Genomic DNA, 22177 nt, shown 5'->3' on the forward strand with positions numbered 1-22177 from the left:
ACCAATAGTTGTACTGCTTTCAGATTTCGATTCCTTTTATTTTCAGTTGTTTGATTGGTTTAGCCAAAACCTCAAGTGTTAAATTAAACAGAAATGGTAACAATGGGAATCCTTGTCGTATTGATCTTCAAGGAAAAGCTTGTAGTTGAGACAAAGACATAAGCTAAACATTGTCCTTTGCTTATCCCATGCAGAGTCTTAAGCTTGGACGCTTGCTAACTTTTGTTAAGGTACAGGTGCTTAAATGCTTGTAATGAAAGCATTCAGTTGTTGTTTCAGCTTTGAAATTGGGAAAGGGGTGTGGAGGGGGAAGGCAAGTGTTTAGAATATCATGCCTCAGTTTACAAGAAATAGCCTGCAAGCAGACAGAAGTGATCCACCCTGGCTCTCAAAACTGGTTCAGGCTATAGCTGTTCTACACTGGGAGTTTCAGACTCAAGCAAGTTATTTTACCTTGCTCCCCTGCTCCTATAGTTCTCCAAGAGTGCACTCTCTGTCCTGGCTACCAACTGTGTGCACCCCCTTTTCCAGTAGAGTGCCAGGACTTTAACTTCCCTCAAGTGGTTATGTGCCGCTGAGTTAAGAGCTGCAGGGGAGCTTTGTCAGGCAATCTCCCCTCCGGCTCAGGAGTTTTACAGCCCCTATGTCACTGCAAACACAGTTCAGTTAAAGTTTTTCCTACTCCTTTTGGCCAGACCATTGTTTCTTGGTGCTGTAGTCATTTGTTTATCCTTCAGGAGTTATTAACTCTGTTCTGGAGCAAATTAGTTTTAACTATATAAAGGAGGCAAACCCAGAGTCCTCATTTGCTGCAATCTTTTTTTTTTTTATGTTTTTTTGAAAAGATTTATTTATATATGCCTACAGAACTGGGGTACAGGCTAGAGGTGCAGGGGCAGTGAGAGAATTCACCAGAGACAGAGTGGGGAGTAGAACAGACAGATCAATGAAGTACACTGCTGTGGGGAGCAGTGGGTGAGACAGAAGAGGTCTGCTGTGCACTGGAATCACCTCTGAGGGGAGGGATATAACTCACACTGAAGCAGCTATGTCCAGCTTTGCAATGCTGCACTTTAACCCGCTGCACCACCAGGGAGGGCCCACTTGCTGCAATTTTGCGAGACTCCTACAGAACCTACTTTTTTTTTTAAAAAAAGATTTATTTATTCATGCATACAGAATTGGGGTACAGGCCAGAGGTGCAGGGATGGTGAGAGAATTCACCAGAGACAAAGTGGTTAGCAGAACAGGCTGACTGATGAAGTACACTGCTGAGGGAGCAGTGGGCAGGGTCAGGAGAGGTCTGCTGCACCATGTGGATCACCTCTGGGGCAGGGGGATCAAACTCATGTGGAAGTGGCTTTAGCTTCTTAGTGCTGTGCTTTAACCCGCTGTGCCTCCAGGGAGGGCCCAGAACCTGGAGACAATGACAATAAGCAAATAAATAAGCTAACATATAACATACTTTTAAGTGGAGATAGTTGCTGGGAAGAAAATGAAAATGAGTAGGGGGTAGAGAGTGACTAGAGAAGATCACTCTCCTTACTTGAGTAGACTTACTGGGGCCACAGTAGATCAGACTATATTAGGAACAGGAATAGAAATGGGGAGACTATTTAACTCTTTATTGCAAGTCATATAAAAAAGGGGTGGAGTATGTGGTATGGGCTAGGGCAGGAGCTATAGAGGAGGGGTAAGTATCCAGACTCTGAACATTTATTAAGAGCTGAGCTGGCATAGCTTGCTCTCCTGGACTGTGTTTGAGAGAAATAAATAATTCAGGAATGAAAGCTAGCTTTCAGGCTAGGCAGCCAAATGAATTGGGAGGGGCGTGGAGAAGAGTAGGCTGGAGGTAGGTTGGGTCAGGGAATAATCAGTGGAATTCAGGTGGAGAAGGCTAAACAGGTCATTGTGATACACCATGAAAGATTAGCATCAGAGATGTATGAATTTGGAGATGTCCTCAACATAGGATAGTATGCTGGATATCTTTGTAGTCCTTCCAGATTCTCTCTCCAGGCCTCTCTGCCCTCTTCTCTGCCTCAGTACAGATTAGTTTATATGGATTAAGCAGTGGATTCCACTATTCTGGTTTCTAGCTGGATTCAGCCAGTGTGACAGCAGATCAGAAGAAGGGAGGCGAGTAAGGTAAGATCTTTTGTGCCTCCAGCTCTGTCACTGTAGTTTCTCCTAGATTGCATGCATTCCTCCATGAAAATTCACAACTTTTATTACATGTCCAAACAATTGTTGCTCTCCAGATGTAAAAACAGCTCTCTTCCTTTGTCCCTTCAAGTCCATTGGTTATGCCTCACCCCCTTTGTGGTCCTAGAGTACTGTTATCCTGACACCTTTATAAATAGTCCCTTTAGTGAACTCTGCTCAAGTTAATTTGAGAGGCCCATCTGTTTCCTGTTGTGGCCTTGACTGAATTTAAAACCCAAAGATTGGCTGAGATTACTTAGGAAGTGAGAATAAATAGAAAAGAGATTTGAGGATGGACTCTTAGGACCCACTAGTATTTAGTGTCTGGAAAGAGGAGGCATATCCCACAAATAGTAGAGAGGACAGGGGAGGGTCACTGGGAAGGGAAGAAAATCAGGAACCTGTGGATCCAGGTTGTGGCTCCATGACAATAGATTTAAGAAAGAGCCTTCCTAAACTGCCACAAACTGCCACTCCCCTGGGGACACCCAGAGTACTTATTGCTTTCACATTCATTGCTATTCCTTGCCTTAGGTGAATTTCTCTAAGGGGCCTTGAAATTACTTTGTAATTTGGCTCCTGACATTACCAGATCCCCTGATAGGTTGTAGGTGTCTAAATGCTAAGGGAAGTGATGATTTGAGTTCTCAGGAGCTCTCAGCTTCTGTGCAAATCTACAGATGCATTAGGTGTGGGAGGGGCAGGGGATGAGGGAGGAACTGCCAAGGAATATACACACAGACACACACAATTATTCCTAAATCTGCCTTAGACTATATTGTGAATATGATCAAGGCAGAAATTAATCCGTGTGCACCATTTATGTTCAGTAATGTAACATCCAGTATCTCATGGCTACTCAATGGATTTTCTTGATGAGTGAATGCTTTATATTAAAAATGAATTATGATAGTTATACATGATTTGGGTGCATTAAGGTCCCTTTACAGACTTAACAATGAATTCCTTGAATTGCTCTTTTTTTTCCTGTCTCTGATTAAGCTTTTGTGTGTGCTATGAAGTGCCTGGGTATGAATGCATTTTTTTTCTTAAAGAATTGTACTGAAATGATGACAACATAAACTCTGCAGAAACAAAGGCTGTGGGTTTTGGTCATTTGGGTTCTGAAGCGATCAAATAAATATATTAGTACTTTACTTCTAACAATAATCCTCTTTGTTTAAAGTGTGAAACTGCTATTCACTAATATCTTGGTGCCATTCCCGGAAAGCATGCTTTGTGTAATTGGCAAGTTTTTGCAAAGGCTCTCCCCTGTTTGCAGCCTCCTTATTAGTGTGCTTGACTGATCATCTCAACTCTCTTTATCCTATCCTGACTCGGTATAGGTGGCAAAAATCTCCCTTTTCTCCAAAATGGAAATTATATCTTGGCTGTGTCAACTTCACAGGCCATAACCTTGTGAAATATCATTTTTTTAAAAAGATTTATTTATGCATACAGAACTGAGGTATAGGCTAGAGGTGTGGGGCTGGGGAGGGTTGGCGGGTGGTTAGGATTCACCAGGGAGCAGAATAAGTAGATCTGCTGAAATACACGCCTAAGGGGAGCGGTGGGCAGGTCAGGAGAGCACTGTAGCACCACAAGGGTCACCTCCCTGGCCGGGGATTGAACTCAAATTGCAGTAGCTGCCATCACCTCATAGTGTCATGATTTCACATGTTGTGCTACCAGGGAGGGGCCCTTGTGAAATATCTTAAAGGTTTTAAGTCTTAGTATCTTTAACTATATAATGTGGGATTATATTGTAGTATATTCAGAGCCTGTGCTTGCAAACTCACTAGAATTTATTTACAAACACAAATCAAAACTTGCAGGACATTTGCAGTCATTCACGAATATGTGTAATGCAATGGAAAATTAGGGCTGCCTGAAGCATATTTTCAAAGTGATGCTTTGCCCTCTTATTTTAGCTTTACAGCAGCCAAGCAAGTAATCACTTTAGAGTCTATTTAGTGCTATGTTTTTACATTTTTTGTGCTATTTTGGTGATTTTTTTTCAACTAAAATAACCCTCTTCCACCCTCAATGGTAGTGCTGAAGGGCTGTTTAGTAATTACTATATAGCTGTGATGTGCTTTATGGAGAAAATACATGTGTTAGATTAGCTTTGCTCAGGCACAAGGTATAGTGCTGTTGGTTGTGAGTTCAATGTTAGTGAATTAACAATATACAAGATGTATTTAAATACACATAAAAGAAGGTTACCTATTGGTTAGTTGATGAAAATTTTGTAATCAGAGTCAGGAAGGAAGTTAATTTTTTATTTCCCTTAGGAGCAATGGTTCAGTACCAACTAATTCAGTGTTGTAGTGTCATGTAGAAGTTATTTATAGTCAGGGTTAGAGCTCTTCTTAAAAGACTTCATTTTAATGTAATTGCCTCTTTAAATAACATCAGATATATGCTGGTGCTGGTGGTTGACTTTAATGTGTAAATATGGGGAGGGGACCCATTCAGCCCATGACACTTGTGTCATCCTCATTTCCTGCACCTGATTCTCTATCCAGCCAAACTGGTTCCTTGTCACTCCCTGAGGTTGCCATGCTTCTGTGCTTTGTTTCTAATACTGCCATGTTCCAGCACCCCTATCTTTGCACATGTAAGCCAAATCTGCCTTTCAAAAACAACATATCAGTGTTCTTTAAAGAGACAATTAACTTTATTTTATTCACTTACTCATTTTAAAAATATATTCATTACATCATCCTACATTTTTATACAATGCATGATTTCCCCTTGAAGTTCCCACCACCAATTCACCCATGCACCATCACCATAACCCCTTGTGCTCTTCCCACTCTTGTCTTGATACTTTTCCCTCCTCCTCCCCTACAGAATGTCTCGATATATAGAGGTAATTAACTTTAAATGAGAGATCTTAAGGGCTCTCCCTGGTGGCAGAATCCTTAAAGTCTCAGCACTATCAAGCTATGGCCAGCCACTGCACATGAGCTGAATCCCTGGTCAGGGAAGCCACCCACATGACCTGGCAGATCTCTCTTGTCTCCCCCTTGACAGTGTACTTCAGTAGATCTGTCTGTTCTGCTCCCCACTCTGTCTCTGGTGAATCCTTTCACCTCCCACATCTATGGCCTGTACCCTAGTTCTTGTAAGCATAAATAAATAAATCTTTTTTAAAAAATGGTAGAACTGTCCTACTAGTCCTCATATAACACCTCCTATGTCCAGGCAGATCTCATATCTGCTGAAACTGCATAGCTCTTACCTGATGGCTGGAGCTTCTGGGAAGAACAGAGGAGGGCCACGTAAATACAGGCTTTCTTATAGTCCGTTTATGTAGCACCAAACATGGCAGTTACTTGTATCATTTGCAAAATATGATCATTTTTAAGTTAATACTTAATCCATCTGTTTCTCAATCCCCCCCTCACCTCCTCAAAAGAAAACAAAATAAAACATAACAAACAAGCAAAGTAAACCTTATATCCTGGTCCTGGGTAAAGCACATACTAACTACAATTAAAATACAAGTGCCAGGCCCTCCCTGGTGATGCAGCAGGTTAAAGCACCTCACTAAGAATCTAAAGCCATTTCCGCATGAGTTCAATCCCCACCTGCCCCGGAGGTGACCCACATGGCGCAGCAGACCTCTCCTGACCTGCCCGCTGCTCCCCTCAGCAGTGTACTTCATCGATCTGCCTGTTCTGCTCCCCATTCTTTCTCTGGTGAATCCTGTCACTGCCCCTGCACCTTTGGCTTGTACCCCAGTTCTGTATGCACAAATAAATAAATAAATCATAAAAAATATATAAGTGCCACTTATTAGGTGCTTTCTCTTCTGTTTGCCACTGTCTTAATTATGTGCCACAGTGGAGATAAAAGACTTTAAATGGAAAGATTGTGCAACTACCACCCACATCTACGCAAGTTTTGATAGAAGCCTAAGCCTCAATGAAGATTTGGAACCTATTCTCTAAGTAGCACCTGAAGTGTGTTAGCAGGCATCTTTGAATATAATGTAGGAACTGTTACTGTACTTGAGTAGAACAGGGGTTATCACTGCTTCTTTCTCTGGTGCCTGGACTAAAGACAATTCAAGAAATGAACTGATCAAAGATTCTCCTTATAAATCATGCTGTTGGGTTTTGCATGTAAAGTTGAGGGGCCCTTTAAATGTACTCCTGGGTCTGATGAACTGCTAATGCTATAAATAGCTAAATCAGAGACCTGATCTAAACAGATAATGAATGAATGAAACATCTCATGTGAAACTCCATTTTGACAGAAGTTTGATAAAATTCTGTGTTGGTAATGTCTGGAAGAAAAAATAGGTCTCCTCAAGCACATTAATATAGGAATGTAAATGGTACAACCTCTGTGCAATTTAGTGATTACTGTTAAAATTTAAAAAATGACAAGAATAGTCACTGTATTCTTATACTAGTCAAAAAACTAGAAACTTAAATGTCTCTAAATGGTAAAACATGATCTGCCGATGATAGATCATCTACAGAATGGAATTCTGTAGCAGTATTTAAAATGACAGCTATAGAACTATACCTGCTAACATGGAGTGATCTCCAAGATATTATGGTTAATTGGAAGAGTCAGTAGCAAATCAATGTATTAGTGTACTAGGCTGATGTAAACAAACAAAAAATTGTGTGTAGGGAGGTGGGAGGACAGAGAAGAAAGGGATTCAAATCTATGTTTTTACTGACTCAGGAAAAAACTAACTCAGGAAAGGTACAAAAGAAACAGGGGTCAATGGTTCAACTTAAGGGGAGAATTGAAGAATTTCAAAGATTAGAAGGAGGGGAACTTACTTTCTATTCCTGTGTTGTTTCTAGCCATGTCAGTAGACTAAAATTAATATATATATATATATATATATATATATATATATATATATATGTATATATGTATACATATATATATATGTTTAAATGCAAATGTCTTAAATTTAGTTTCTGAAGAGTGCTTTTAAAAGCTCACTTGCTTGCTGTGAATTACCATTCTTTATCAGAAAAAAGAGGAGGGGGAGAATATATTTACATAATTATTTGTAGAAACAGAATATTTCTAAAGAGGAGCATTGGACAGCTGGGGACATGGATAGGAGGGAGACTTATTTCTGTGTATCTTTTTGTACCTTTAGATTTAAAAAAGTCCATATGTACATTCATATATACACATATATAAATATATGTATACACACACTATATATGCACAGGCATATATAATTGAAATTGTTTTAAAGATTTACTAGAACTGGGCCCTCCTGGTGGCACGACTGGTTAAAGCTCAGCACTATGAAGTGATCTGCAGCCACTGCAGCATGAGTTTGATCCCCAGGCCAGCGAGGTGAACCACATGGCAGGGCAGACCTCTCCTGACCTACCTCCTGCTCCCCCCAGCAGTGTGTTTCAGTACATATGCCTGTTCTGCTCCCTATTCTGTCTCTGGTGAGTCCTTTCATCTCCTGTATCTCTGGCCTGTACCCTAGTTCTTGTATGCATAAATAAATAAATCTTCTTTAAAATTTTAATTAGAATTATAAAAGGGATGGAAAGAAACGTATCTTAGGAAGCAGAAACACTATTCTTGGCAGGGTCAGGGAAGCCCAAGTTGTAAATCCCATCTCTTTCAATAACTGTATGATATTGGGCAACTTGCTGAATCTCTGGCCTCTTCTATAAGACTCTTGTGGGGATGTTGTGTAGATTCTATGGAAAATATTAGCTATAAAGCATATTTTCTATGAATCCATATATTAGTTTGTCAGTAATCTGTAGTCCTTAATTATATGGTAGGTGAAATCCTATCTGTTTCAAGGATTCTAAAGATGTTATACAGAGTGAGAACTTGGGACGCAGTTCAGTGTCGCTTCTTGTGCTGTTTACAGCCCTATACAGCAACAGTGCTGGCCCTCTCTAGATCAGTGGAAGGCCCACACCTTGACCAAAGTCACCCTAGGGATCGTGGCCCCACTTCACAGCCCCAAGCAATTCAATGTTGACAATGCTTACTGATCTTTGATTCCTCACAAGAGCTTTATCAAGTGAACAGAGACTTTTTGAGGAGCTAAATAGCAATAAAGACAAGTTTCACAGAGTATCTAGTACTTCATCTTTTTTTTTTTTTTTTTTAGGAATCACACAGGTAACATTGTCAAAACTATTGCTTTGTTATAAAGTTACCAACTATAACCAAGTATAATTTCATTTGTTTCTTTGTCTGCATTATTTGAAATGTTTAGCAGATAGGAATGGCAAATATGAATGAATGGCAAATATGAATGAATGGCAAATATAAATCTGATTGATCATAATTCTATTGGTGAAAAACTCCAGGTATTTATCCTTTATTTCAGTAGCATTTACATAAACATTTATGATTGGAGTTTTGGTAAACAGAAGATGGTTGTTACAATGACTCTTCATGCATACACATATCTACACAAAAACCCTTACATTGAAAATTTTTGTAATTGCTAGTGTGGTATGTTTTGTAGCATGAAATAATTCTAACTCTACATACTTTTTTTGTGTCACTCCTCTTGATAGATGACTATCCCCTTAATTAAGAAATTATTAGATTAATACCAGTTGCAATTTGTTTTCAACTCTGCATTTGATAATGGCTGAGAAAGATGACTAGGTCAGTAACACTTTGTAATGACAGCTTTCATTCCATAATCTGAGTTCAGAGAGAGTTGGTGAAAGAAAGTTGAGGCTTCAGCAATTTAGAATGGAAGAATAGCGACTCAGTGAGGCAACACCAAGTACTGCTCCTGAATACCCAATACTTGACTATGAAAGATTTCTGAAAGGACACTCATTTTTGTAGATTTCGATTCAGAGTCAATCTCTGAGCATCCACTGTGAGCTAGATAAGTTTTCAGACCTATACTTAATATTTTTTAAATTGACATACCAAATATGCCAGCTCAGGGGGAAACTACAAACACTGATTTCTTTGACACATTATGCCCTTGAAAAGTGTCAATTCAAACTCCAGGTGTTGCTGTTTTTTTATTTGATAGCTACCAGTTACATTAATGTAAACTGACCCAGGACTTTAAAGAAAATGATAGGCTACAGAGGAGAAAAGACCTCAGATATTTTATATTTCATAAGTAGATCCTGGTTGGCACTTTTCTTTTAATGCATTTTCTACCAGTTTTCCTGACTTTGAAAAATGGAAGACATTTTACTCTATTAAAAAATATGTATGTATTTAGCACAGATAGTATCTTCTTTCTATATAAATGGGAAATTTTAAAATACCATTCATGAGAGAGATCAATAATCTATTTTTGCATTATCTGCTCAGTTTATTATTATTATTTATATGTTTTACATCATTGTTTATTTTTGTACAATGTTTTGTTTCTCTCAGGTGTTGTCCCCATAAAATTACCACCCCACAATACCCATGAACCAGTTTCCTATGTTCCTTCTAGCCCATGTTCTATTTAAGACTTTGTATATGAATTACTCTTCGTTTAAGTGGTAAATTGAGTTAAATAAATTACTGTGTACTATAAAAAAATATTATCTCCAACATTTATTCCCAAAGTATCAGCCACTTTATTAGTCAAACACAACATAAAAAGTGGAAATATTTTTGAGATTTTTAAAGAAGATTTACTTATTTATGCATGCAGAACTGGATTCATCAGAGACAGAGTGGGAAACAGAACAGGCAGATCAACGAAGTACACTGCTGAGGGGGGCAGCCGGCAGGTCAGGAGAGGTCTGCCAGGCCATGTGGTCACCTCCAGGGCAGGTATCGAACTCATGCTGAAGTGGCTTTAGCTTCTTAGTGCTGTGATTTAATCTGCAGCACCACTAGGGAGGGCCTATTTTTGACATTTTATATTCATGTAATCACAACTATTGCTTAGGTCATAGATGTACTACATGCATCATCTCCGAGTTCATAAACCCTTTATTTAAGAGGTTAGCAGATATGTTCCCCAGTTGGATGACCTCATCTTCGTTCTGACTGCTAAGCTCTGCCCTAAAACTTGCTATAAGTGAATAAATGTGGCTAAGTTCGAATAAAACTTATAGTTACTGAAATGTGAATTTCATATAATTTTCATCTGTCACATAAATATCATTCTTAAAAACATATTTAAAATAAATTTTAAAATGGAATCACTTTTTTTTAGCTCACAGGCCATACAAAACAGAAAGCAGGTTGGATTTGGCCTTAAGGTCATAAATTGGTTATTATCTAGTCGTGTTAATGGAGCGTCCCTAAAATGATTAGTTATACTCAGATTATGCTGCCAAGTGAATGGAAAAGACTTTTCTCACCAGCCTTGTTCTCTACCCTACTCTCACTTTCTGTGGCGCTGCTGGTTTATACTGTTGAGACTTCATTCAGCTCTTCCTAAGATTAAGAGAAGACCTTACATATCTGGACAATCAATTTAAGAATTGCTATCAAGTGTCAGGATATACAACCATTGTAAAGATTTGAGTGGAGTGACATGACCAGATTTCAAAGCTCAAACTGCCTGTAGTGTGACCAAACGTAAACCTAAAAGTTGTTGTAGCAATCAAGGACCATACAATGGTGACCTTGCCTGTTCCTGTGGAACAGGACTGAGAACAGGCAGACCTGAGATATACTTAGCACTAGGTACTCCCTGGGATGAGGACCAATGACATTGTTTCATATCCGTCTCACAAGATAAAAGAAAATGATGCTAAAATTTTCTAACGTGACACCTATATTCATTTGGGAGAGTACATTATCTCTTTCTTCTTTTTTTATTATTAACCTTTTAAAATGAAAGGATTCCATCCGTTTTCTGATTTATCGATTACTCCCTACCCCAAAGGAGAGTACCTACATTTTAACTTTTTCAATAAAGTTAGTTGGAAATACTTTTTCTGGGTTAAAAAAATCTTCTTCTGCATTCACTACGATCCAAAACCGGAGAAAGGGAGTCGCTTTCTCTCACCAGTTTCCTAGCGGTTTACTTCCCTCTACCAGATTCCCACAGCTCTCAGCGCCCAGACTCACCCCCGGGACCGGCACCCGACTCGTTCCTCCCGCCTCCTTGCTCCGGGGCAACTCCCTCTGCCCCGTTCCCCCGCCCACTCGGGAAGCTCCCCCCACTCCAGCTCCGCAACCCAACTCCTTTGCTCCTTCCTGCGCTTTCCCCGCCCCCCTTAGTGGCCTCCGATTGGCTACTCTGACAGAGCCGAGACCGGGAGGTAGCACGGTTTCATCCTGATTGGTCGAAGGGTAACTGGGCCGCTCGTAATTGGCTAAGAAGAGGAGCCAGCAAGTGTGACTGCGCTCCGGGGTGTGTGGACGCCGCTTTGTTGCCTGAGGGGGGTGGCGGTGGAAGTTAAGGGGGTCGGCAGTAGCGCTTTGCTAGACCCGCGGTGCGCAGCCGTCGCTTTCACTTCGCCTGGCGGCCTTTAACATAGGAGTCGCGTCTACAGCAGCCATGAGCGGCGGCGTGTACGGGGGAGGTGAGTGAGTGCGGCCGGACGAGAGAGCGCGCCTTTTTAGCGTGCGGGGTTTGTAACCGCCGCCCCCAGCGGTCCCTTCCGGTCTCCCTTCTCCGGACCCCGGCCTCCCCGCCCCGTCCCCGCCCCCGGAGCCCACCGGGCTCAGCTCGCGTCTCGGGCTGTTGGAGTCACCACTCCCTGCGGCCCCTTCCAGCCTCGGCCCTGGAGGCGCGGGGTTTCGGGGTGCCCGCCGGCCTCGGAGGCAAATGAACGGGCCCACCGTGGGGGCTTGCTCGCCGAACCCCGGCTTGAGTGACCGGCTCCGGGGTCCCATCTTTCCCAGCGGCTCCGTAACTCATCTTGTGGAAGTGAGCGCGCGCGTGTTTTAACTCGGGAGGTCCTGGCAGTTTGCAAGCGTGAACTGGGGTGTCGGCAACGGCCCGCGGGTGGCAGAGGGAGCCTCAAGAGGTGGAGCTGATCGGAGAAGTGGCGGGCACCCCGGACGCTGCCGCCTCGCTGCCGGGCACTGTGGCTGCCTCCCATCTTCCCGCGGCTCTGGCTGGGTCGCCGACGGCGGATTCCCCGGAGTTACTCGTGGGCGGGGCTGCTCGGGATTACTTTAGACACACTTGTCAGTTGCTTTCCTCCTGGAGGCTCTGGTGTGGTGGGAAGATTGCTGGGGACCTGGGAGTTGCACAGCCTCCCCGTTTATTTAGCACTTTATCCTTATTTAGTTCGGTCTGTATGCTTAGCGTTTCTCAGCGCCAGGCCCCCCACCCTCGTGTGTGGAATGATAATTTTTATCCGGTGGGTGGTTACGAAGGTTAAGTGAGGCACTGCTGCATCTTACCTCTCAGTTGGGGTCCATGGATCAGTAGTTGTCATGATCTGCAGGTCCACTCTAAACCTACTGAATCAGAGCCCCTATTTTTACAACGTGCCTGCATGAAACACTGATGATTCATGTGTTGTGGTGTTTGATGATTTTGAGACAAACCCCAAGTGTTGCTTTTTCTATTTCATCTGGTAAGGATGCTGTTTCTGAAGAGGATACAATTTGCCAGGTGGAAAATAAAAGTTAAGTTTTCAAAGTTTGTAGAAGTTTAGGCAGTGTAGTTTAGAGTCCCGTCAGAGGTCCTATGCTGACGCTTGGGCTCCTCCCTCCCATTTTTTGTCCTTGGTTTTTCAAATATGAGAGTCCGAAGTTTGTTTACTTCGGAGAAGCCTAGTGGATCTCTGTCAGTTACTTCTCTCTGAAAATGAAGCCCTGACAAAAAAATTGGGTCTGTGTGTTTGTCTCATGGAGGCACCTTTAGGTTTACTGATGCAAGTAGAAGCTGCCCGTTGAATGTTTCCTTACAAGTCATTGCTTACTATGACTAAGGTAGAAATGAAGAGTGATGTTAGTAGCTAGCATTTATACTGTGCACATTTTCGTGCATTGCATTTAATACATTTACTCACTTATTTAATTCAAGTAATTGAGATTGGTAGAAATACTATCCCCATTTTATTGAAGAAGAAAAGCAGGTATGGAAAAGATTAAGTTAACCAACCTAAAGTTACTTAACTTTCTAGTTAGTGGAGAGCAAGGGTCTTATGGAAGAAGAAAAGGTGAAACTCTCCCATTAAAACAAAGCTTTAGGTTCTTTCTCTGTTGATCATATTTCAAATATATAACACATACTACTCATGTGTGATTTAAGTATTCATAATACAGAATCCTGTTTCTTATTTGCTCTGTCAATGAAAATACTTAAAACCTTTCACATATTAAAATTTTTTTTAAAGATTTATTTATTTCTGCATACAGAACTGGGGTACAGACCAAAGGTGCAGGGGCAGTGAGAGGATTCACCACAGACAGAGTGGGGAGCAGAACAGGCAAATAGTAGAGGTACACTGCTGAGGGGAGTGGGGGACGGGTCAGGAGAGGTCTGCTGCGCCATGTGGTCACCTCCGGGGCAGGCGGGGATCAAACTCATGCTGAAGTGGCTTTAGCTTCTTAGTATAAAATATTTTTTAAAAAATAAGTATATAATTTTGTGTCTGAGCTACCTTTGAGTACATAGAGGGTCACATTTTTGTGTGTATTATATGATCGTGATCCTTTTATCTTCAGACAAAAATGCATTAATTCATGCATTTCTATACTTTTTAGCTGGTTTATGGGACCCTCTCATCCTTTCATTTCTTATTCATGGTACTCTACTTCATACCTCATTTTATAATAATAAACAGGTGCACTACTGGAACAGCTTTGTTAAAAGTGTTAGTTTCATCACTCCTGCCCAATCCCTAACCTAAAAATCATATTCCTGGTAAGTTGGGGCATACTTGCCCAAACAAAAAGCAAAACAACCTGGGGGTGAGGGGTGGGGAAGGAGTCTGAAATCATTAGCCTTTAGCTTACATTGGGATGTTTTTTCTGTTTCTTCAGAAGAATCACATCATCCTTGAATTTGAAAGTGATTTGCTCTGGGAAAAAAATATCAAAAGCCTCAAGAACAGTGAGATTCACTAGGAAGTACATCCTAATTTTTAAATATCCAGACCTCTGCAATTAAGATGTTGAGCCTACTTTTTCCTTTTGCCATTTTATTTTGGGTTCATTGATGATTGTTTTAAATAATACAAGGTACAGAAAATAGACATCTCCTCAGATACTTGGGAAAAAAAAGAAATGAGCAGATGCAAAAATTCTAAAAAGAATCTTACTCAAATTTCTGCTATCCAATTTAGCTTACTAATTAAAACAGGAAGTGATATGATTTTGTTTTTTTTGAGTGCTTAATATTCTTGATATAGCCTCTACCTCCAAGAAACTCAGTCTTGTAGGCAAGTCAGTCATCTATATAAAGTCAGATACTTTATTGATTCTAGTTGTTCACTCCCCCCACATTTATACATTGTTAAAGTGTTAGTTTCATCACTGAAGTTGAACTGAAGCTAAAGTTTGTCTAATGTTGTTGGCATAGAAGAACTTAATTTGCAGCATGTTTCTTTTTTTTGCTGTATGAAATAATGGTACATCTCAGTTTATAGTACCTTTATGTTGATGAGAAATGGTAGCTAATGCAATTAGATAATCAGTAATGACAGTGTATTAAAGTTAGGAAGGCAACATAGGCAAGAATGTTATTAATTCAGTGTGGGGGAGTCAGAAATTTACAAGAAAAGTTATGGGCTTGATGGGAGGAAGAGTGGAAGGGACAGCATTTGCAAAGGTTAACTCAGTGAGAGTACATGATGTACATGATATATTCAGTAATGCTAAGTGTATGAAGTGGGAAGTGAGATTGTTGCCAGATTGTGGTAGGCCTTGAATATTTAGTGGGTGGGATGATTTGAATTTTATCTTGTAGATCATGAGAAACCACTGAAGGGACCTTTTCTTTTCCTTTAAGGATTTCTGTACAAAAATGTTTAGAATTACAATGTTGAAAGATCAGTGTAGCAATTTGAAAGGTGGCTAGAAAATGTTAAGAGATGGGGTGGAAGAACAATGCCTATAGGAATTTGTAGGAGTTCCTGTTGTAGTGAGAATTTGACTCAGGGCAATGGCAATGATATTGAACAGGTGTTGGTGGTGGTGGGAATAACTTAAAAAAAATATTTGGAAAAAGTTGATAGAGTATGAAATATGAAGGTGTTCATGATTCCTAGATTTTTTGCCTTTGAATTCTGGGACCATTAGCTGATAAGCCAAGATGAAAGAAGGAAAGAAGCTGGTACTCTGCAGATGTTGAACTTAAGGTACCTATGGGACATGAAGTGGAGTTATTGGTGTACATTAAAGTTATGAATTTATAGCTAAATATAGCTCTAGATGAAGTTGAGGGCTTGAGAGTTGAGATTGAATTACTAGCTTTTAGGTAGAAATTGAAATGCAAGAGTGGAGTAGATTACCTAACAAAGCATTAAATTAGAGGGTCAGTGCTAATATGGGGTTCCCCCGCTTCCCAAGGAATCCACAGATAGAGTTAAAATTTATTATAGGTTTCTTTTATAATCAATCTTAAAATATTTCTTTTTTTAAATAAAGTTTTTATTTTATTTTTTATTAATTTATTTTTACTTTATTCTTCATTTTGTGCCATCTCAGTTGTAATCCCAATTTTAAAACATCTCAAGAAGGGATTCACAAGTTTCCTAAACTGATTATATTCATTTGCTAGAGCTGCTATGACTAAGTACCACACACTGTGGTTTAAACTATTGAAATTAATTTTCTCACATTTCTGGAAACAAGTCCCAGATCAAGGTGTTAGCAGGGTTGTTTTTTCAGAGACCTTTCTCCATTACTTTTAACAGCCATTTATCTTTTTGTGTCTTTATATGGTCTTCCCTCTATATATCTGTGCTCAAATCTCTTATAAAAGAAAAATTTCTCATAAAGAATTGGGTCAGATTGAAAAAGACCCACTCCAATAATACCATTTTTACTTAATCACCTGTTGATTGTTTAATCATATTGCAAGGTTCCAAGGGTTAAGATTTCAACAACATAGGAGAAAACAGTTCAGCCAGGAATATTGTCAAAGAGATTCATAATACAGCAAAGGTTGAGAGCCCTGGTGCAGGGCAGAGATTCATCTTTGAGTACAGAGAGTTGAAAATTTGAGTTAGCCACACAATTGATTTATTTAATTAGGATATTTCTTTAGCCATAATTCTTGTTAATCAAAGCAGTCAAATTTAACTACTGGTGGGAATTTGAATTGGTGCAGCCATTATGGGTAACAGTGTAGAGATTCTTTATAAAATATATAAAGTGTAGAGATTCTTTATATAAATAAACATATAGCTACATATATAAAAATTTCATATGATTCAGTTATATCACTTCTGGATATTTACCAAAAAACACAACACTAATTCAAAGAGAGTATGCACTCGTGTTTTTTTTTGCAGTATTATTTATAAACCCAAAAGCTGAACCTAAGTGCCCAAAGGAATGACCAGAGAAGACACACACACACACACACACACACACACACATACACTGCTGTCTCTCACTCTACTATTAAACTATTACAACATGGGTGGAGTTAGAGGGTATAATGAAATAAGGCAGAGAGAGACAGACACTGTCATTTCATTCAGACCTAGTATATAGAGAGAACAGATGAATTAAATAAAGCAAAAAATAAACGTAGGGGTTATAAGATCAATTATTTGTTTGGGGTGGGAGGGTGGTGGACGGGAGAGGAAAGCTTGGTAAATTGATACAAAACAGACAGTGGAATTGTCAAGGATAGATTTGAAGGTTTGGCTGTGAACTTAGTATAGTACATACATGTGGATTCTCAGTGGTGCACATCTGAAACTCACTAATACTATAATGCAGTGTTAAATTATTTTTTAAAAAGATGAAAGTTTATTGAATTCAGGTTCATTGGTATGCTTTACTATTTGTACTTGAGTATGCATTACATGGTGAAAATGCATATAGTATATGCATTACATGCAGTATTGGGCTTTTAAGCACTACTTTCAGACAAAATTATTTGGATGGGAGAATTTATAGAGATGGGTTAACATACATTTGGGAAATGTAAGAAATGTAGAAACTTTCAGATTAGAAATAAAAATAAATGATTCACATTAAAAATGTGATCATGGCCCTCCCTGGTGGTGCAGCGGGTTAAAGCACAGAATAAAAAGTTAAAGCCACTTCAACCTGAGTTCAATCCCCAGCCTGGGAAGACCTCTCCTGACCCGCCCATTGCTCCCCTCAGCAGTGTACTTTGTTAGTCAGCCTGATCTGCTCCCTGCTCTTACCACCCCTGCACCTCTGGTCTGTATCCCAGTTCTGTATGCATAAATACATAAATCTTTACAAAAAATGATCATTATACAGTAAACATACACTGCTCTCTTTTGCTCTACTATATTTACAATGTAATTGTTTTTCTTCACTTTTTTATTTGAAAATTTTCCATTTTCAGACATACTAAAAATACATGTATATGATATTTCTGTACTCACTGCTAAGATTAAATAGGTGTAAAATATTGTCATAATTACCTTAAAGATATATATACATATATTAAGATTTATTTGTGCATGCAGAACTAGGGTACAGGCCAGAGGTGCAGGGGCGGCGAGAGGATTCACCAGAGACAGAGTAGGGAGCAGAACAGGCAGATCTTCGAAGTACACTGCTGTGGGGTGCAGTGGGCGGATCAGGAGAGGTCTACCTCGCCATGTGGATCACCTCCAGGTCAGGCAGTGATGGAACTCATGAGGAAGTGGCTTTAGCTTCTTAGTGCTGTGCTTTAATCTGCTGTACCACCGGGGAGGGCCCTACCTCAAATATTTTAATAAACAAAATGTTGCTAGAGAATGCCTCGTCTTTCCCTCTTTAGAAATAACTGCAGATCTGAGATTGGTATGTAACATTCCCAGACCCCTTTCCTATTTTTATACTTCTATTGTGTGTATGTAATGAACTAAAATCATATTCATCCATAATGAATTAAATATCATCAGATGTATCTATACATATTTTTGCGACTTTTTAAACTAAGCATTCTTTTTTAAAAATATATTTATTACACCATCCTTCATTTTTGTACAGTGTATGATTTCCCTGTGAAATTCCCACCACCAGTTTCCCTGTGTACCACTCCTGTCTTCACCTCTCCCTCCTCCTGCCCTGTAGAATGTCTCTGATCCATAGTTGCCTGATGATTTTGATTTTTACTCTGTTATAATTACCCCCCCTCCCTATTCCTTATTTGGTTCCTCAACATTCCCCCTGTGACACTATTTGATATTTTTCTTTTTTTTTCTGGCTTGCCTCACTGAACATAGTCCCTTCCTACTCCATCCATGTTGCTGCAAAGGGCATGAGTTTATCCTTTTTAGTTGCTGAGTAATATTTCATTGTGTAAATATACCACATCTTCTTGATCCAGGCATCTATTTTTGGGTATTTGGGTTGGTCCCATAGCCAACCGATATAGTAAATTGTGCCGCAGTAAGCAAAGGGGTGCAGGTGTCCTTTTGAATTAATGGTTTTGTGTTCTTTGTGTTGATTCCTAGGAGTGGAATTTGTGGATCATATGGAAGCTCCATTTTTAGTATAAATTAAGCATTTTTTTGAAATTTTCCCATATTGCTACATGTAGATTTAAAGCATTTTAGGTGCTGCGTGAAATTTTGCTATATAATAAACTGTATTTTTCCTTTTCTCCTGCTGAGAGACCATTAGATTATATCTATCAATGGCAGTGTCACAATAATAACTACAGTGTCTATCACTAGTGCTTATTATGTACTCAGTATTGTTCTAAATGGTGGTGTACATTAAAGTATTCAACACATTCAGTCATTATAGTTTCCTATCAAATAGGAAATATTATGCACATTTTATAAATAAGGAAACTAAGAGAGGTTAGTAAATTGCCCAAGTTTACATAGTGAATGTTCTTGTACCAGTTTTTTGTGACAATGTGTGAATTTCAAATGTACAGAGGTAAAAAGGATTTCTTTATTATTTTTAATTATGGAAAAAAGTCCTTTGAAAATTCAAACCCAGAAAACCCAAGTGCTTTGCTTTAGGAGGCATGCTGTTTTGAGTGAAGTATTTTTAAAATAGTTTGGAGGCTTTTCTTCTAATTTGAATGTGAAGAAAAAAGTTACCATCTTTCTCCCTCAGCATTATACTTTATCTCTTAAAAACTTTGAAATATGCAAACTCTGACACCTTCATTTCTGTGTTTTTTACTTGATCTGTATTATTATACCTTTTACTCTTCAGGGTACTACACTTCCTCCTTTAGTGCATGGAATATAATTAACCACTTAGTTTATTACCTCTTTCGTGATTGAATTTCTAATGATGAATAATGTACTATTTGTTAACATTTTAATTATAAGTGAATCTTTAAGATATTTAAAACTAGGAACAAACTAGTAATTACATGAATGTAGTACCTATTTTTATTTTTTATAGGGCTTTCAAGTATGTTCACAATAAGTTAAGTATTTTTTTAAGATTTGTTTATGCATACAGAAAATGGGGTATAGGCCAGAGGTATGGGGGAACAGAATAGGTGGATCTACCATTCTGCTGAGGGAAGCAGTGGGTAAGACAGTAGAGGTCTGCTGTGCCATATAGGTCAGCTCCCTGGCCAGGGATCAAACTCATACTACGGTAGTTGCTGATAGCCTACAATGGTGACTAATCCCTGTGCCTCCAGGGAGGCCCCCACTTAAGTATTTTTAATTTTCATACACTTCATGCAAATGGTTAATATTGATTATCTTTTCACCTTTTCAGATGAAGTTGGAGCCCTTGTTTTTGACATTGGATCATATACTGTAAGAGCTGGTTATGCTGGTGAGGACTGCCCCAAGGTAAGTATAATGTTTGAGTTAATTTGATGTGGGACAGCCTTTTGTATAGCATTAACCGCATGCAGAAATTCAGAGTCAAGTATGGTAAAACGTATCAGCTGGGGGAGAAAAATTCCTTGAAAAAGCAGGAAAAACTTGAATATCATGTTTTGGCTCTTACAGGTGGATTTCCCCACAGCTATTGGTATGGTGGTAGAAAGAGATGATGGAAGCACGATGATGGAAATAGATGGCGACAAAGGCAAACAGGGCGGGCCCACCTATTACATAGATACTAATGCCCTGCGTGTTCCGAGGGAGAATGCGGAGGCCATTTCACCACTAAAAAATGGGATGGGTATGATATTTTTTTGTATGGCTTTGATTTTTACATATAAAGCTGTCACTTCTTAGTAGTTGAAAAAGAGCTATTTTGTTATGGTTTTATTCCACAAACTGATGTTCTCGGTCAGTGAGAATGCAAAGATGTATAAAACATGTTCTTTTTCCTTAAGAAACTCATAGATGAGGGAAACAGGTATACAAATATGTTTGATAGGAACTATAATATAGCTATATTTTGCTAAACAAGGGATTAGAGAGCAAAGGGTTGTTACTTACCTCTATCATTGGGAGAAGTCATTGATGGTTTTCACAAAAGAAGGAACTTTTGTATTGAATTTTGATCAAGAAATAAGAATTAGTCTGACAATGCTGGGGGGAAATAGAGCAAATCAGCATGTGTGGAGAGATGAAATTATAGAAAAACTTACATGTTTGAAAATGCTGTCAGTCAATTTTGGCTGCAACATTGGGTGCATTTGGGCCAGTAACAGGAAGTGAAGGCAGAGAGTAGTCATGAAAGGACTTATAAACCATGCCCTGGCAACTAAAGCTGATAATGTTTATAACTAAGCTGGTAAATAAAAGAAGGTCAAAGGGATTTGAAGAGAGGTATGAAATGTTCCTGGTATTGTAACGGCAATATAAAGGCTAGGTTGGAGGAAGATACTAGAGATAGGAAGACTAGTTAGGGGGGCAAGATTCTAGATGAGAAGAAAAGTTTTAAACTATAATCCTGATGGCCAGGATCTGAGGTGTATTCAGAGATGTTTCAGGAGACAAATGATTCTCAGTGATTGATGGGGTGAAAAGTAGTGAAGACTTTTAAAAATTTCTCAGATTTTTGATGGGGTGACTCATAGAGGGTACTATGCATGGAGATAGGAATACAGAGGGAAGGAGCAACTTTCATCATCTTAAAAGGCAAATACAATAGTGATATGCAAGATTATGTTCAGGTTTATTTACTCACTGGAAGGATTCACAGGACTCAGCATATAGTTACATGGCCAAGATTGATTACACTATCAGATACAAGGCATAGTCAAAGGGAAAGGAAAGTGCAAAGGAAATTGGTGCGAGCTTTCAAGACTACCTCATAATGAATTCATTCAGGATGTGCTTGATTCCTCCACAGAGAGTTGTAACATGTTTGTCATCTGCTATGGGAGCTCATTAGAGACTCAGTACCCAAAGTTTTTATTTGGTCTGGCTATGTAGGTACCCCGTGTCTACCATATGCCAAAATCCCAGACTCACAGAAGGAAAGAACGTGTTAAGCATAAATCATGTTGTTTTTACAGTGATTTTTTACTGTTCCCATTTGGGGAAAGTTTTATATCAGAGTTGGAGGGACTATTTACCACTGAAGTTCCCAGATGCCTGCCAAGAGTCGACCTTCAAATAGACCTTTCTCAGGTCTGCAATACTAATTTAACTTTCTTCTGCACAACAAGTAAATGAGGTTGTTATTGAGTTCAAAATGTTAGAATGTGAGTGGTGATCTAGTGAGAAGGTGAGAAAGATTTTAAAATATGGAGTTGCATTTTATTACCCATAAAGTGTTTGGAATGTGAGAAGAGGATTAGGGATGATAATCCTTTTGAAAATTTGTCCTGTATTTACCCAGTAGAAAAAAGATGCCCCTGAAGGGGAGCATTAAAAAACAAGGATGTAGTAGAAAATTCAGGACAAAGAATTGAGTAAATAATAATATTGTTCTAGAAGTCTAGAGGTACAAGATTTGTCCTCAGCTGTGACATTGAGGAAGAGAAATGTTAAAGTATCATTGAAGTCTGTCCCCCCCCCCCAAAAAAAAAAGC

General features: G+C 39.3%; 1 protein-coding gene across 2 annotated transcripts in view; it reads left to right on the forward strand.

The window, feature by feature from the left end:
• The first annotated feature begins 1877 nt into the window (after positions 1-1877).
• Positions 1878-22177, forward strand: part of ACTL6A (actin-like 6A) — a 35708-nt gene continuing 15408 nt past the window's right edge. The window contains exons 1-3 of one of the 2 annotated variants that reach the window (XM_012734354.1): positions 1878-2148; positions 19957-20033; positions 20196-20370. In XM_012734354.1, coding sequence (XP_012589808.1) covers positions 20220-20370 — 151 coding nt within the window. In that variant the 5' untranslated portion in view covers positions 1878-2148; positions 19957-20033; positions 20196-20219. Of the gene's footprint in view, positions 2149-11469; positions 11688-19956; positions 20034-20195; positions 20371-22177 lie in introns of those variants that run through there. The other variant, XM_004674989.2, reaches the window with a different exon arrangement.

This window comes from Condylura cristata, unplaced genomic scaffold (genome assembly GCF_000260355.1).
Source record: "Condylura cristata isolate star-nosed mole 26May11 unplaced genomic scaffold, ConCri1.0 scaffold00003, whole genome shotgun sequence".
In the NCBI taxonomy this organism is placed as follows: Eukaryota; Metazoa; Chordata; class Mammalia; order Eulipotyphla; family Talpidae; genus Condylura; species Condylura cristata.